At 42.6% G+C, this 18,043-nt stretch overlaps 2 protein-coding genes and 1 pseudogene across 3 annotated transcripts; 1 reads left to right on the forward strand and 2 right to left on the reverse strand.

The window, feature by feature from the left end:
• Positions 1 to 1,658: 1,658 nt before the first annotated feature.
• On the reverse strand, positions 1,659 to 10,240 carry TARM1 (T cell-interacting, activating receptor on myeloid cells 1). Of its 2 annotated transcripts, none has more exons than XM_088142665.1 (4): positions 9,344 to 10,240; positions 5,527 to 5,814; positions 3,667 to 3,927; positions 1,659 to 2,097 (listed from the first exon to the last, which is right to left on the reverse strand). In XM_088142665.1, the coding sequence occupies exons 1-4, from the start codon at positions 9,654 to 9,656 to the stop codon at positions 1,949 to 1,951; spliced, it is 1,011 nt and encodes a 336-aa protein (XP_087998791.1). In that variant the 5' UTR covers positions 9,657 to 10,240; the 3' UTR covers positions 1,659 to 1,948. The 2 variants fall into 2 exon arrangements, with proteins under 2 accessions (XP_087998791.1, XP_087998792.1); XM_088142666.1 differs by lacking the exon at positions 9,344 to 10,240 and adding an exon at positions 6,012 to 6,176.
• Positions 7,605 to 8,225, reverse strand: LOC148215704 (uncharacterized; annotated as a pseudogene).
• A 3,048-nt stretch (positions 10,241 to 13,288) lies between the features above and the next one.
• On the forward strand, positions 13,289 to 17,306 carry NDUFA3 (NADH:ubiquinone oxidoreductase subunit A3). The gene is made up of 4 exons (XM_007438811.4): positions 13,289 to 13,419; positions 15,527 to 15,601; positions 16,134 to 16,211; positions 17,104 to 17,306. Exons 1-4 carry the CDS (start codon positions 13,404 to 13,406, stop codon positions 17,199 to 17,201), a joined length of 267 nt encoding a protein of 88 aa, XP_007438873.1. The 5' UTR covers positions 13,289 to 13,403; the 3' UTR covers positions 17,202 to 17,306.
• Positions 17,307 to 18,043: the final 737 nt, after the last annotated feature.

The raw sequence follows: 18,043 nt of genomic DNA on the forward strand, positions 1-18,043 counted from the left end.
AATATCATCTAAACTCACCAAAATATCAATTGTTTTTCTCACTAGTATGTCTTAGGCCCAACCACCATGAAGACATTTCTATCTTCCATGGTTCCCTAACTAGCAATTTATATCTCTCATTTCCCAGTAAGCTGTAATAAGTTCCACCTGGGAAGGCAATTAAAGAATTAAAGAACTGCATTTCTTGGGTTTTACAATGGTTTTTTTGAATTTTTAAAATTGCCAATGCTTTTTATTCAATAATAAAACCACACAGTCAAAGAAATGAGGTTAATTATAATGCAGTGACTTGTATTTCTAAAGCAACAAAAAGGTAGAGTCTTAAAAATAAGATATTTGTTATCATATATGCTTTTGGACTGCAGTCCATCTGATGTATCAAGGGTTACTCAGCTACAAATATAAATTAAAACTGGATAAGGCAGAGGGCATTTAAACAGATCAGTGTAAAACAACAGGCAGAACAGCTAGATAGGAAGGAGCATATTATTAGCAGCCACTTACAAATGCTTGTTACTGATAAAAACAAACACATTGGCATTGAATCAGCTGATAGACAGAATAAAAATTATATTTATCTTGACTAAAGCTGCAGAAATTTGGATGTGACCTCTTGGTGCACTGTGAATATATAACGTTTCAAAAAGGAACAAGAACAGTTCTGAAATAAACAAACAAGAATCACCATTTAATTATATTCCTCTCTTGGAGGAAACCTTTTTTTTTTTTTTTGGTAAATGTAGAGAATATTAGAATTGCTTTTTTCTTTCCTCTTCTTGGTTAAAGGAAAAGTATTTTCCTGTTTCTAATGAATAATGGTAAGATTCAGCTGTACCTTTTTGGGCTTTTGCAAGATAATTCCAACTAGTAAGAAACATCTATTGTATTCTTTATTACTTTTGTATTATTCATTGTATTATAAAGAGCAGAACATTTTCAAGATGCTCTTACAAATACAGAAGAGAAAACGGCCCTTCCTGGAGACTCATATTCTAATAGACACAATATGAAAGTAAACAGCAAAGCACGTATCAGATGCTTAGTCTCCTCTTCATCCTAAATGTCTTGTCAGGAAGAACAGGAAGAAACTCCCATCATCATCATCATCATCATCATCCCTCCAGAAGTGCTCAAACACCCTGTGATGTACACCCAGGGGTGTCCTGAGGGATGTCAACAAAGTCAAGATGGTGCAAACGCACAATTGGAGCCCTGCCTCTTTTTTACATGCCTTGCGACAGGCATAAAGACATGGCAGGGCTTGATTGCATAGTTGCAGACGCCTTCTTGACTTTTTTGACCCACGCCCGTCCCCTTTGGACATCCACATGCACATCATTCACAAGGTGAGAGGTCTCTGTCCAAGGACACAGTGGCTTCCACCAGCCGGAGCAGCAGTACCTAGTCTTAGAAACAGTGATTAGCACCAAGTCAGAACTTATTGATAATAAAAACCTCAGATGGGCCCTATTAGCTGTTGAACAAAGTTCCTATTTCGGGGAATTTTGTTTGCCTTGATGCAGCTACTCAGAAGTAAGTCAGTAAGTCAAGGACTGCTCTGACAATTTTCTGGGTTCCTGCAGTAATTCTCTCTGTAAAACTCCAGCCTACCTCCAACCTTCCATGAGACAGACAAGGAAAAGACATAAAGACCTAAGTAAGATACAACTAAGCAGCTTTTATTGCAGATAACAATCCAGCTCTGTGTGTGTGTGTGTGTGTGTGTGTCCCGGGTTTCATTCTCCTAGCTTTCTGCTGTAATGGTTGCTGGCCCTCGCTTTGCATTCCCACAGTGTTCTTGTCTGTTCCCAGCCTCCGTGCTTCCCACCCTGCCAGTATCAATCTGCAGAGGAAGCTTTCAGTTGACTTGACTGTCACCCCTCTTCTCACTGGAAGTACTGCCGGTTTCAAGCCAGGCTTTCACTTGACTCCACAGGATCTTGCTGATTCAGAAGTTTTGCATGGCTTGGTTCCCCTGATGCCTCTCCATCCAAAATGCATCAGCCACGAAAGCCAGAGCTGCTATCAGGACAGTGAACCCAAGGCCGAGACGTAGATAATTGGCTGCAGTGAAATCAGTGCTCAGCAGAAGTGAATCTTTAAAGGAAAAAATATACAATGTAAAATGAAAAGCATTTCCATAATAAATCTTTATTATACATTATGACTTTCTTAGTGACATGTTTGTATCTGATGAGCTTTCAATTGTCGAGTTTAAATAGTTGAATTATAAATCCATTATTTACATTTGGTTCTGGCTGGCCTGAGCACAACGGATTAACTCTTCCTTGGAAGTAACAGTGGAATTGCAACTGATCCTTCATACTTTGGTAGTCTAGTCATAACTGGAATTAAACCATTGCCATGGTGTGCGTAACCACGACTATTGAACAAACAACTGGCTGAGTTGGCACACTCATTGCATGAAACCACGATGGCTTGATCCATACAACTTGTGAAGATAAAGCCAAACAACCTATATTACAATTTAGTATGATGCGCAAATCCAGAGGATGTTTTGCGCATGAGTTTATTTATTTAATTTATAGCCTGCCTGACTCCATCCCGACCCTGAACGGCATACAACTCAAGACAATTAAAAATAGAAGAATACAGAGATCCTACAAAACAAACGTCTGGAAACGCACCACTACACATCACTAAAACGCACATCCCGCAAGGAGTCCACCCTCTACTCTAGCCCAAGTCTGGGGAAAAGGCCAGGTTGTAAAGGCTCACTTAAACAGAGGCAGGATGGGGGTCATATAAATCTCTGGGGGGACATCCCACCACGTGACACTCTCTAATCCAGTGTTTCTCAACCTTGGGAACTTGAAGATGTGTGGACTTTAACTGCCAGAATTCCCTTGCCAGCTGATGACATCCAGAGAGGGGTTGGGATGTAAAACTGCAGGAATCAACCAATCTGTTTGCTTAACCCACCGTACAGATACAGAAAGCGTAGGGAAAAGCGTCACTCATGGCCACTGGGAACAGATGCAGGATAGACATCAGCAATGGGGGCAGCAAAGCCATGATGGTAGAGTTTTCTGCTGACTCAAGGATGATTGGGTACCACCTCAACTCAGGAATGGGGAAAGGCCCCATGACAGTTTCCTCCAACCAGGCAGCGGTATACAGGTAGCCCTCGACTTACGACCATTTGTTTAATGACTGTTTGGAGTTACAATGGCACTGAAAAAAGTGACTTACAACTGTCCTCGCACTTACGACTGTCACAGCGTCCCTGCGGTCATGTGATCAAAATTCAGGCACTTAGTAACTGGCATGTGTTTACAACAGTTGCAGTGTCCCAGGGTCATGTGATTGCCATTTGCAACCTTCCCAGGGACTTCTGACAAGCAAAATCCATGGGGGAAGCTGGATTCACTTAATGACCACATCAAAAAAGGTCATAAAATTGGGTGTGACTCACTTAATGACCACACTGTTTAGTGACAGAAGTTCCAGTCCCAATTGTAGTCGTAAGTCAAGGACTACCTGTACCTCCCTGTTTAACCCTGCCTTCCTCTGCTGCTTTCCTCAAAGGTTAGATTATAAGACCCTCAGGATGAGGACTCTGCAAACCCTCATCTACCTTGATGGCATATCCCCACCACCATCTCAGTCTCTCCTGAACCCTTTTCTCATTCTCTCTGGGCTCACCTTGTATCCGCCCTACAGTGTCGTTGAGTCGGTTTTCCCCAAACTGGCACCTCAGCTTGCCTGTGATGTTGCTGAGGGCCTCTTCTGTGAGGCCAAAGCTGGCTTCTGTCCCATTTTGCCAAGCTCTGGTTTCAGCAAAGGGCTTCCCATCATCATAAAGATGGAACCAGCCCCCAGCTGTGGAGGGCATTGAACAATTCACTCGATACTTCCCTGCAGAGTCAACCAACACCTCCTGATAACCGCTAACTTCAGCTGCACCTGAAAAAAGTCAATAATTTTGTAAGAGGCAATAAAACTGGTAAGCAAGAGTGTCTACAGGGAGTGGGTCAAAAAAGTCAACATGATGATCGGCCTTTGATTGTATAGTTATGGCTGCCATCTTGACTTTTTTGACCCCCCCTGCTGGTAGGTCATGGCTCAAGAAGAACTCAAGGGTGTTTCAGCTTTCTTTTTGCTGTTACTCTTTTCAAAGCAAAATTTCTAGCCCACCAGACCACATTTCAGAAACATGAATTCAAAAACTAGAGTTTTACTAATTTATAGTCACTGCTGCAAAGATTACTGGAATCTCTGATAATGCAGAATTGCCAGACATGAACTCTTCCACGCACTTTGTTACACAAAGGGAAAAATGAAAGCACCAAGAAAGCAGCAGAACAAACAGTTCTCTGATATAAATTGCGTGTGTGTGTGTGCGTGCGTAAGAGAGAGAATAGTATAGGAATTAAATTGTGACTAATCTAGTCTTTTCCCTTCTCGTGCCATATTTCTTTACTTTGAACTAAAGATCTAAGGGGAAATGGAAATTGTATGTTAAATAATTCAAAAGAGTAAACCCACAAATTCCAAGTGGGAGATTAGGATAAAATCAGCCATTTTAGTCATATCCAAATACGCCTTTAAACTGGCACTTTATTTCTGGCCCAGAAATGTAGGTTATTTATTTTAGATGATATCTGCTGTTCAGGAAACCAAGATTTGGCACAATGATGAAGAAAGGCTGTCAGTAAGTCAAGCAAAAGTTGTCATCAGCTTTGATTACTGGCATTTCTTGAAGTCCACACATCTTAAAGTCTTAAAGTTGCCAAGTTTGGAAAACACTCATACAGACAGCTCCATGGAGAGCATGGAGTAAAAATGCTAACTTTAAACTTTATGGATTTATATTTTTATTGGATTTATATCCAGTCTTGCCGGTCCCAAATGCAGTTGGTAAGTGTAATGGTATGTGAGAAAGACCTTGGGAGACTGGGCAAAGAGACACAGCCAAGGGAACGGTCAGATAAAAAGCAGCTGAGCCCATGGCAGGAATGTGGGCAGGGCAAGAGGCTCAGAAGAGACCCTCCCTAGTTTCTTGGGCTGTAAAGGAGACGGGGTGAGGAGAGAAGTCCTTTTGACTTGCAAGATTCTGTTAATGTAGCTTTACAATAAAGTAGAATTAGCTCATCTGGTCACGTTTCCTGACTGGTCTACCTCATAAGGCTGAGATTAAGTGAGGACTACCTGTATGTCCTGCACCAAGGAATCCCTTTTTTTTTTTTCTCTGCTTCATGCAAATCAGTTTTGACTTGGCAATGTTTCAGAAGTGGTTTTTTACCCTTGCCCTCTTCTTCCTAGGGCTGAAAGAGAAGGACCGACCCAAAGTCACCCAGTTGAATTTGTGTCTAAGGCAAGACTAGAACTCATGGCCTCCCAGTTTCTAGCCCAATGCCATTAACCACTACACCAAACCAGCTCTCAGTCAATCCCAACATAGAGCCACCATTTCCCACTCATGGTGCATCTCAGGAAAAAAGCCATTCACTTTCATTCTGGCAAGATGCAGCCGTGGACAGCTGCCTCCTTGCATTTCCTCACCCAGGACGTTCAACACCACGGGGTCGCTGGCATTGGACCAGATGACAGGCTCGGTGACGCTGTGGTAGTAGCACGTGTACCGTCCTTCATCAGCCTCTGTGATGTTCTTCAGGGAGAATTTGGCCACGTTGGAGTCCTCTCGGGGGATGACCTCATACCGGAATTCCCTGGCCTGGTAGAAGACGAAGCTCACGCCGGAAAACGGAGCCCAGCAACAGAGCGTCCACTCCTGCCCCACCAAGATGTCAGTGCTGGGACTTGCAGCAATTGAGGGCTTCAAATAATGTGCTGGAGAACAGAGAGACAAGCCATGCGTTTAAGCTTCAGGACTAACCAACTTAATTACAGTGGTTATTGTTATTATAATGTACGCCCCCTCCTTTTTTTTTTTAATTGCAAAGTTATACTTGATGGATACAAGCCAAGTAGCTTTGTAAATAAACGCGCAGAAGTTTACAAATTGCAAAAAAATTAAGTAAAATCACCAGGCAGCTTCAGTGACAACATTTTAAAAAATCCTCTCTTGAAGCCCTTGAGAGAAAGAAACCAAGAACACAGCAGCCTTGTATCTGGAAAATGACTGCAGATTCAAAACACCCCCTTATTTCAAATCTCTGCCTTTGTCGTGGTCGTCACTCCCTCAAGAGGACAAGCTGAGCCAGTAAATCTTGGCTGGAGACCCTTTTAATCACAGTACCCCATGGACATCCTGTCCTTAAATACAAGGTCAAGACCGGCCCCCAATGCAGGCTGAATAACCTACCCACTTTCTGTTGCTTCATATCTGATCCCTTGAAAACTTTATTTGCATTTTAAGTGAGAGGGGCAAGGACGTCTGCCAGGGGTGCGTGCGTCACAAATTCAAGTTGGCACCTGGTCTGCACAATTGAAGCCCTAACTTTCACATGCATGGCACATGTGAAAGGGGGCTGGGTTTTCAATTGCACAAACTCACTTGCCATCTTGACTTATTTGACCACTCTTGGAGAGGGGCTGCTCCTGGGGTGGGGGGCAGTGTGCAAGCTTCTCAGAGCTAACAGGTAGATAAGGCAGCATTAGCTTTTGTCTAGACCAGCGTTTCTCAACCTTGGCAGCTTTCAGATGTGTGGACTCCAACTCCCAGAATTCCCTAGCCAGCTGGCTGGAGAATTCTGGGAGCTGGAGTCCACACATCTGAAAGCTGCCAAGGTTGAGAAACGCTGGTCTAGAGCAATGTTTCCTAACCTCTGCAAATTTAAGATGTGTAGACTTCAAGTTCTGAGAGTTGAAGTCCACACGTCTTAAAATCGCTGAGGTTGGGAAACAGCTCCAGAGCATCAAAGGAAACAAAACATAATCAAAGTTAATCTCTGTCTGGAATAAGTCAGCACCCCAGGCTGGGAGGAATGAAAAACAATATATTTCATTTCGGAACAGCTGTTGGATCTGTTTCCTTGGAAGCAAGCTTTTCTAATTTAAATAAAAAGGTGGCCTTTTCTATTTCTAAAAAACTTGGATTAAAAACCAGGTTTTTATATTTGTAGTTTGAGGTCATCATTCTTAGCCAAGCCATCTTTTAGCTGCATGGGCTGAGGATGATGGGAATTGAAGCCCATTGAGTTCCATCAGTCCCAGTATCAGGGCTTTTACAAACAGAAAGTAATTCTCCATGACCCTTCACAGCTCTGGTTGCCACCTGATCTGGTCTGTACGTATTTCAAGCAACAGATCCTCATTTAGGATTGAAAGGTAGTGTTGCTTTTAAAAAAAAAAAGGGGATGCACTTCATACTTATTTTTTAGCTTTGGGGCTAAATTCTCTTTGATTGCAGAGGATAGCAAACGAGGGAGCCATTACAGGCCTGTAGAAACCGATTTTCAGCCTTCTGCACCAGAGAATTGTAGGAGGTTTTTACAAGTTAAAACATAATTATGGGCATCCATGTTGTCTCTTGTCCTCCTGCAGCTGCCATCCTCATGGTTTATTTAGCAAGGTGTGTGCACTTCAGCAATTGTGGTTAATTCAATAAGCTGTGATTAAATTCACCATGGCTGCTTCATGTATTCTGTAAAACCAGTCTCTCTACAGATGGTTTTACATCATGGCATCTTCCATTCAGCCTCTGGCAAAAAGAGGTAGACAAATAGAAAAATATTGGGAAGGATAAGAAACACTATTGTTTTGGAAGTGGGAAGTATGTGAACAGCAGATGGATGGATGGATGGATGGATGGATGGATGGATGGATGGATGGATGGATGGATAATAGAATGTATGGATGATAAATTGGATGGATCAAAAATAGATTGGATGGATGGATGGATGGATGGATGGATGGATGGATGGATGATAGATTGGATGGATCAATAATAGGATGGATGGATGGATGGATGGATGGATGGATGGATGGATGGATGGATGGATGGATGGATAATAGAATGCATGGAGGATACATTGGATGGATCAATAACAGATTGGATGAATGGACGGATGGCTGGATGGCTGGATGGCTGGATGATAGATTGGATGGATCAATAATAGATTGGGTGGATGGATGGATGGTTGGATGGATGGATGGATAATAGAATGGATGGGTGGATGGATGGATAGATTGGATGGATCAGTAATAGGATAGATGGATGGATGGATGGATGGATGGATGGATGGATGGATGGATGGATGGATAATAGAATGTATGGATGATAAATTGGATGGATCAAAAATAGATTGGATGGATGGATGGATGATAGATTGGATGGATCAATAATAGGATGGATGGATGGATGGATGGATGGATGGATGGATGGATGGATGGATGGATAATAGAATGCATGGAGGATACATTGGATGGATCAATAACAGATTGGATGAATGGACGGATGGCTGGATGGCTGGATGGCTGGATGATAGATTGGATGGATCAATAATAGATTGGGTGGATGGATGGATGGTTGGATGGATGGATGGATGGATGGATGGATGGATGGATGGATAATAGAATGGATGGGTGGATGGATGGATAGATTGGATGGATCAATAATAGATTGGATGGATGGATGGATGGATGGATGGATGGATGGATGGATGGATAATAGAATGGATGGGTGGATGGATGGATAGATTGGATGGATCAATAATAGATTGGATGGATGGATGGATGGATGGATGGATGGATGGATGGATGGATGGATGGATGGATAAATGATAGATTGGATGGATCAATAATAGATTGGGTGGATGGATGGTTGGATGGATAGATGGATGGATGGATGGATGGATAATAGAATGGATGGGTGGATGGATGGATAGATTGGATGGATCAATAATAGATTGGATGGATGGATGCATGGATGGATAATAGAATGCATGGATGATAAATTGGATGGATCAATAATAGATTGGATGGATGGATGGATGGATGGATGGATGGATGGATGGATGGATAATAGAATGCATGCATGCATGGATGGATGGATGGATGGATGGATGGATGGATGGATGGATGGATGGATAGATGGATGATAGATTGGATGGATCAATAATAGTTTGGATGGATGGATGGATGATAGATTGGATGGATGGATGGATAATAGAATGCATGGATGATAAATTGGATGGATCAATAGATTGGATGGATGGATGGATGGATGGATGGATGGATGGATGGATGGATGGATGATAGATTGGATGGATCAATAATAGATTGGGTGGGTGGGTTGGTGGGTGGATGGATAATAGAATGGATGGATCAATAATAGGATGGATGGATGGATGGATGGATGGATGGATGGGCAGACAGACAGACAGACAGAGAGACAGCTAGCTAGCTTAATACTCACATTCTGTGATGTTTGCAGGGTGGCTGAGGGGGGAGCGGAATGTCTTCCCAGCCTCCCAGATTTCATAGCTACAGTGGAATTGATCATCTGGGCCAACCCCATCAACCTCAAAGATGGCACTAGACTCTGTTGGCAAAGCTTTCTTTTGAGCCATGGGCTGCTGGCTGCTTCCCATGTATAAGTAGAACCAGCTGCCTGCATATTTCTCCTGGGTGGAACACTGTAGGTAGTGCTTTTCCATCGCATCTGGAGCTGGGAGCCATACAATGGATGGCTTTGGCAGAGCTAGGAAGAGACGGAAGGGTTGGATCATCAAACATGCCGAGCCAAATATGATTTGCTTGGTTTTGGTTTAAGGCACACTGTGAATCATACCAACTATAGTTTACTCAATCAACCATGATTAGGTAAACCAAGCTGTAAGATGATGCATAATGCCAGCCAAAAAGAGTCTACATTTGTCCTCCCCCCCCAAAAAAAGCCACAGGTAAGAGGGAATAAAGACAAATGCACCACCATTTTACTTGGTGTCCTGTCCTCTCCAAACCTGGACTGACCACTGTTGGGGGTCATGGAAACCAGAACTTGAAATAAAACTCAATGGTTTCTGCAAACCAACAATGATTACAGCTATCAGTCTGGACTGCAAGAATCCAGACAACCACCAGATTGCAGCAGAGGATTAGTTATGCATCTTTTTGTTGCCTTCTAGTGGTCATTTAGTTTTTTGCAGCCCTGATCTGGTAGCTCAAACAATAATAGCTACTCTGAATTTTGATCATATGTACCGCCTGGGATAAGCCTCTATCTCTGGTTAATGAGCATGAAGGAGGAAGAGACATTAAAATGGCTGTGGGCATGTCCTCATTAACTCTTTCTCATGGCTCAGCCAGTTGTGTGAATACGGACAGGGAGAACGTTATGCCAAATCCAGGTCAAGCATTCTGTCTGCAGAACTATGGACAGAAGATCGCTAAGAAGTTCAGAAATAGCTTTTTATCTTATATCTGAGTTGGCCAACCTGATGAACCCAGATGTGTTGGGTTGCAACTTCTAGAACTCCAAACATTTCAGTCCCAGCAAAACCTGAAGGTGTTGGATTGGGGAAGGCTGACAGTAACATGACACCCTGGTTCAGTGTCACGCCATTGTTTGTCTGATTATAGTTTGCAGAATCAGTTGCAATTGATTGGGTTCACACATCACCCCAATCCCTAAGCCAAGGGCCAGGTCCACATACAATGCTGCCTGAGGTGAAGCAGCAACTCTCATCCTCCCCTTGCAAGTTATTGTGCCTGGTAGAAAACCTCAAGAGCCACTTTGGTGTAGTGGTGAAGGCACCAGGCTAGAAACCAGGAGACCGTGAGTTCTAGTCCCGCCTGAAGCACGAAGCCAGCTGGGTGACCTTGAGCCAGTCACTCACTCTCAGCCCTAGGAAGGAGGCAATGGCAAACCACTTCTGAAATCTTGCCAAGAAAACTGCAGGGACTTGTCCAGACAGTTGCCAGAAGTCAAAACTGATTTGAAGGGAAAGGAAGGAAGGAAGGGAGGGAGGGAACCTCTCCTCACTCTTCTCCAGTTAAAACATTGTAATATAAATGAATGAATAGTTATTCATTTTCTACCTTTTCGTAACACCCCAAATCAGCTTACTCTGGCAGGCAGCCCCTTTGTCCCCCAGTGGTAGGTCCAGCTCTAACTCTAGAAGAACTGTCCCCAGGACGAAGGGTCATAGAGCCTCAGAGATCCCTCCCACCGGTACTCACAGATTGTAAGGAGCAGGAAAGGGAGAGTAACAGGCATCTTTAGAGCAGATGCAGTTCTTCAGATGAGGACCAAAGGGCTCAACGGTCCAAGAGATATGATTCTTCCCTCCCAGGAAACAATGATATATCATCAGTCATAATGGTGAGGAAGGGAAGTGAAAGAGAAAAAAAAATATTTTTTTTTAACAAAAGGAGGAATAAATGAAATCTGATTTGAGATGTCCAACTACTTTGAAATGAAATGACCTTCAGAAGCTTTATTTTAAGGTGAGCAGGAAAATCTGGCAAAAAGTGAGATAATGGCTATGTTCACTCTGTTGACTAAGCCATGGTTTATTTTACTCTGGATGACTAAACCACCATTGACTGGGTTTGCTTCACACACTGTGTTAAGATATAACCTGGGTTTATAAACCATAGTGCCTATCTTCAGACTTGCCAAAAGCAAGTAAACCACATTTTGGCTTGTGTGTTGTGTACAGCACAGTTGTCATGGTAAGTAGCTTAGCACATAACTTGCAAACCATGTTTGCTAGATTCACAAAGCACCCTAAACCACAAACATGCAAAGCACATTTTGAATTACTGTGGAACTATGGCTTAGAGCAGCAGTAGGAATCCAGTTAACCTTGTGACTTATCTAAACTCTAGTCACATGCTAAGAAGGCATTCTCTGCCATCTCAACTTGGTCTTTCTCTTTTCTTTTTCCAAGAAATAAGGGGTGGTCACAGAAGTGAGGTTCACTGAAGTGAGGTTCACTCTTTGTAGATCTAGCAGATATCTGCTGCATAAAACTAGATAGCCACTAGGAGGCACCAATAAGATACAGAAAACTATTTGCTGCCATCCACTGATTGTCTGGATTTTTAAAGGGAAGAACTGGTAATGTTTTGTTTGACTAAACAGCATCTGATGGACCCTCCATGCTTCCAATAGTTCAATCTGAGTCCTCTTCCAGATAGATAGATAGATAGATAGATAGATAGATAGATAGATAGATAGATAGATAGATAGATAGATAGATAGTTTTTTTCCTGAATTTCTATATCTGAGTATGGAGGACAAGCCATAAGGGAAGTTCACTGTCAACACACCCTACAGTTGCTCAAAACATAATATTTTTATCCTGTAGTCTGCATACTTCAAAGGGGAACTGATTTTTTTTTTCTTCTCAAGAACAGGAGTCTTGTGGTCAAGCAATGCTGAAAATTTCCTTCACTCAGGTCTGGGAAAGACCCTGATGATTCAGAAGGAAATAAGGGCAGTTAACAGAGCAGCAATAAGCCATTTTTATGTGGGGTTGGCTCAGGTCTAACAGATCCCACAGTGTGACATGAGCTCAAGTAAATTCAAACTAATTTACATTCATGTTGATTATACATGTTGCATTAGGATTTGAACATGATGGCATACATTTTGCATTTTTATCCACAAATCATTGTGATCAATTCTATTTGCTATTCATGGGCATTAGCATCATTAAAGACACCATTTCCCCTTATATTTGTATGTGATTATTACATGTTTGGTTTGGGTTTAGCTTAGGCGAGTCCAACCAATTATAGTTTATGCAATAATAGTTAAAACAAATCATGGCTTAGCACATTGTAAGAACCTGATTTTGGTGTAATTATATGTACGTGGAATATGTATTTTGGACAGAAACTTTCCTTGGTGTAGGTTGAGCTACCTTGAAGAAGATTAGACTAATCAACAGCACATTTCATCCGTATAGATTTGACATGACAAAGTCTAAAGGGAGAGGGAATTTGAATCCAGGTTTTCAGGACATTATAAAATAAAAAAGACTGGGTGGTTGTCAGAAATGAAAACATTTGCATTCTCCTACGCCATTCCAATCCCGGTTAATTCTTCCCGCTTGAAAACCACATTCACACGAATACCCTTTCTCGTCCGAGGAAGAGACAGGAGCGAGCCCTTTAAGCGCGCCCCGCGTGGTGTGGATTTCTCTTTGCTCCGGTTGCAAACGAGGTCAGAGTAAAGCGGTTTTCTCGCAGTTGCCTGGCGACGGACATTCGGAATTGGAAAACTTAATCATTTATGGCCTGAATTAGAATAAAACTCGAATTAGAATACAACTCTTCGCCCTCGCCAGAGAGAAACGCAGCGCGCAAACCGCTCCCTCAACACCCCAGTGGAACATTAAAAGAAAGGCAGCGCGGGAACAGCTTTCATCCGGGGAACGCAGTCTCCGCGAGCCAATCAGAGAGAAGAACGCGACAAAACTACACTTCCCAGAAGGCCTGCGGGCTCCTTTCCCCTTGATTACAAGATGTCTGCTTTAGGCAGTAAGTGCCGGGAGAGTTTGTCGCGGTTGGGAGGATGATCTCCTTGGGAATGGAGGGCTATATTACGCAGGGCTTTTGCTGCTGGCGGTATCTAGGGATGCGGTGGTGGGCGAGGATGGAAAGGCAGAGGAGGATGTGGGAAGGGCGACGGAGATAACCCAGGTACTGGAGAGGTGGTTGGAATGTCATGTAGCCCAGTGTTCCTCAATCTTGGGAACTTGAAGATGCGTGGACTTCAACTCCCAGAATTCCCCAGCCAGCAAAGCAAAGCAAAGCTGGCTGGGGAATTCTGGGAGTTGAAGTCCACGCATCTTCAAGTTCCCAAAATTGAGGAACACTGATGTAGCCGAGGGCAATGACATCAAGGTGGGTTCATTCATTACATTTAAATCCCACTTTTCCTCCTGCAACTAACAGCAGAGCACTCAGTCCATCCCCTTCGGGACAGCACTGTGGGGTACGCTAGGGTCGTAGTTTATCTCCCAAACATCCCGACGCTTATGGCATGGGAGGACTCTCTCTACCGGCTCCTTTCCGGCGGACAAAGCCCTGAAATGCAACACTAAGGCTGCCGCCGCCACCAAAGACGAGCCTGGAAGAATTTGGTAGCGGTTGTTGCATAGAGCTTGTAGCCCTTCCCCCCATGAATTCATCCCAAACTTTCTTCGTTTCAGCTAAGGGGAAGAAGGGTTATTTGATGAAGCTGTTGTAAAGGTATGGGAATTAACTCCATCCCTGACTTAAGAATAGGAGCAAGTAAGGGCAGATGGGAAAGGTGGATCTGGTTGATCTGGGCCTGGAGACTTCTATGTGCTGTAATTTCCAGGCCCCCCTGAATCGACTCTCTTCCTCTCTACCCTCCTCCTGATAAATCTCATGCCACATAATCTGTTATTTCTGTCAAATGCTTCCCAAAAGTTGTAGCTGTAGTTACCTGAACTTGAAAGTAGTTCTCGGTGAAAGCGACTTCTGAGATTGTGTAAGATACCCCAGTGTACATATGTATAAAATAGATTCTGGTTTCCATTAACAGTTAACAGCATCAGAATAGATCACAAACCAAAAGCAAACTGCCGGCAAAAAAATAAAAAAATTAAAGACCAAGAAAAGAAGCAGAATCTAACAAAAGCCTGGGATAATAAAACAAAGTTTTCCAGATACTTATATAACAACAGGTTGGTTGTTTTAAAAGGATGGAGAAGGCCGTGTCTCTAGTTACTGCCCATTTGATTTCAGAAGGCTGCAAAGTTTCTAATTGGTTCTAAACTAACATAGCCTGTGCCTGATTTTACAGGTAGAACAGTGGCTATGAGCAAACAAATGTATTCAAATTGATAAGCATTGTAGGAGAAGAGCTATGTTTAGTCATGTTAACAAAAAATTCAGAAGAGTCTGGCAGCACCTTTTCTGACTAACACATTTTATTAAAAGACATCAAGTTGTAGAGTCCTTGGTGCTCTCTGAGCTTGGTTATTTGCTTGCAGATGTTCCATTACCCAACTATTATAGGTAATATCATCAGTGTGAGGGAGTGTGGGATTTGCTCCCTGTTTCACTGCCCTGCCAGTGTTGGTGGGGGTGTGTTTTTCTCCTTGGTAGTTCCTTGATTAAGGTATTGTTTTCTCTTTGATTGTTTGCCTGGTGTTAATTCCTGCTGTTAGACAGACAAAAAAGCTAAGAAGGAAACAAAAAGACCAGAATACATCATCTCCAACAACCAACATGCAGGGATTAACACCAGACAAACAATCTAAACAGGGAGCAAACCCCACACTCACTAGCACTGATGATGTTACCTAGTTGGGTAATGAAATGTCTGCAAGCAAGCAACCAAGCTCAGGGAGCATCAAGGACTCCACAGTTCAACCTTGAGCTACATATATTCTCTTCTTTTGGAGACATCAAGTTATACCTTTTTAATAAAATGTGCTAATCAGAAAAGGCGCTATCAGACTCCTGATCAAGTTGCTGAAATGACTTAACGGCTGAACAGGTTATCTTAACTATCAGTGGAAAGTTGGGAAGGCATCTTGGACTGCTAGTCCAGATCAGCTTGTGAAAAACAGATCTGTATATCAGAAAATGCTTCTTCTCCATCCTCCTGCAGGAATTACAACGTACGTGAAAAATGCATGGGGCAAGGAACCAGTGATCGTAAGCTCCTTTGTCATTGCAATTGTGGGTGAGTCTACGCTGATGATCCCTGAGACCCAACTATATTTTATTCTTTAACTTAATTTTATAGTGTGCTTGAGATACTAGAGGGGAGGGTTGTGGCAGCAGCCCTCACAGTGGGGCATTAAGCAGAACCAGGATTAGCTTTAGAAAAGTATATTGCATTGAAGTATTTCCAATCTTAGCCCCTTTCCCAATCCCTAGCCATTTTTAGCACGGGACCCACCTTGATACAGGGGACAGGCTGGGGCTTGGGTACAGGCACTACTTAGTGTGAAGAAAATCCCAGGTTTAATTCCAGACACCTTCAGTTTGGGAAATTCCTGGAAAACCACGGAGTCATTCTAGAGAATGTTGAGGAATATCTAAACCACGGGACTAATTTAGTCTATAAAATTGGCCTACCATTTCAAGGAATGATGGTCAGGGACTGGCCAGTGATCAATAATGGGTTCATTTATGGTAGCTTTGTATGTTGCTGGATGGCCAGCGTGCAATATATATTTGTATTTCTGGCATGTATCTGTTCATTTTTTCAGCTGGAGCACTGCCATGGGTGAGCCCCTATGCGCGTTATTCCGCATTAATGAACAAGGCCATGCCATATCACTACCCAGGTACAATTATATAGAGAGTTTCTGCTTTTTAGAAGCAGTTTTGAATCCCTTTGCTAGGGATAGCAAAGCAGCAGCATCAATTATTTTATTTATTCTTATTTTCATCCGTTTTCATCCATTTTTAATATGCAACATGTTGCACAGATGCATGTGACTGAACCATTTCTTGGGAGCAAGGTATCTGAAGAGAGACAGAATGATGAGATGAAGTTCTAGAGTAATTAAACTATTTTTTTTCCTGCTTTAATTTTCAATCAGGTTGGGCAGGCAGAGAATTGGCACCATTAAGAGACAAAATGGAAAAATGGGGGGGAAAGTCCTATTTCCAGGTTTCTCTGTGCTGGCAGAGGATGGTTTACTGATAGCATTTGTGCATCCCAACCATTATGGTATGTAAGCCATAAGTTATAACTTAGTGTGCTGAGTCAATTGTAGGTAAGTCAGTGAACCAAATCTAATGTAATTATGCTGAATTCACACATGCTAGGATACATTTTGCTTAACCAGAGATTAAATAAACTGTAATTAGCTGGATTCACATAGTACCCACAGCATGTTTTTCAACTGGTGGTAGATGGGTTTACATAATATGCTTAGCCACAAGCAAGCAAGCCACATTTTGCCTTAGTATGTTGGGTGTGAAAGTAGCCCCTGAATAGGTTTACAGATCGAATTTACCCATAGTTTACAGAGCACAAAGGCAGGATTTGTTCCCCATGCTAAGCCCAAACCAAACAAGCACATTAGGTTTAGTATAACGTGTGAACCCAGGCATTGAGTCAAGTGTTTCATGTCCTTCCTTATAATAAGTAATTATACCAGTGTTGCTGCTGGACGTTTACAGTATGCACATTTGATTTGACTGTCATGTTCTTCCTTTCTTTTATCACAGTCCCAGTTCGAGATGATGGCAATATGCCAGACATTCCCGCTCACCCTTGTGACAAGGAAGGCGAGCAGCTTGAGTGGCTGAAGAAATCAGCAGTGTGAGAGCTACCACTGAAGAGGCAGATCTGCTCCCCACAAGGTTCCCCTGCCTTGGTTTTACATGTGTGCTGTTCCCAGGGGGCAATAAATTTCCTGTTGAACCCAAAAGCAGGCTTCTCTGTCATTGTGGCTAGAAATCCAAATCAGGGGGAAAATGTCTTGGAATCCTATCCCACAAAATCAGATTGCTTAAAGCTCCTAGATTTAATCAAGTCGTGGGTTTCTTTGACTAACGGAACCGGGAATAGCAGTTTCCTAAGAATTGAGTCTGATACCATTGCACAAACAGCCGCTTTAAGAAAAGCAGTGGCAGCCTGCCGCATCAGTTGGGGAAGAAAAAGATGGACAGCACCCTGTATTTCATAGTTATCAAGGAATATAAAAATGCCTTAAGGGAGGTGCAGAGAAGGCAGGCTACACACTATCAGAAAATTGTTTGGAATAAACTGGTGAGGAGTTTTTTTTAGTCCCCAGTTATTTACTAACAAGATTTCCTTCCTTCCTTCTACCTCCCAGTTCTAAATTAGGGTATTGAACCAAAGTCTTAGGGAAAATTTTGACTGGATTTACACATGCTAAGCCATAATATGGCTTATTTGGTTTTGAGATAGCATGATGTATCAATGCAACACAATTATTTCTACACTTAGGTCAGTCAATGATTTAATATGCTATACAGGCCCAGCTAATTGTAGTTTATATGCCTGATTCACCCTCCTTGGTAGAGCCAGGGAGTGCTAATAAAATGCAGGCAGTTTGTACAATATATTAAGCTGACTGGTTCATAAGAGTATGCTTATCTCCGTCTTACCTCCCTTACAGAGTGCGCTGCACTTTTAAGGTTT

This window comes from Python bivittatus, unplaced genomic scaffold, assembly GCF_059951505.1.
Source record: "Python bivittatus isolate LINGU-HERP-01145 unplaced genomic scaffold, Pbiv_v1 ctg000440_np1212, whole genome shotgun sequence".
Classification (NCBI taxonomy): Eukaryota; Metazoa; Chordata; class Lepidosauria; order Squamata; family Pythonidae; genus Python; species Python bivittatus.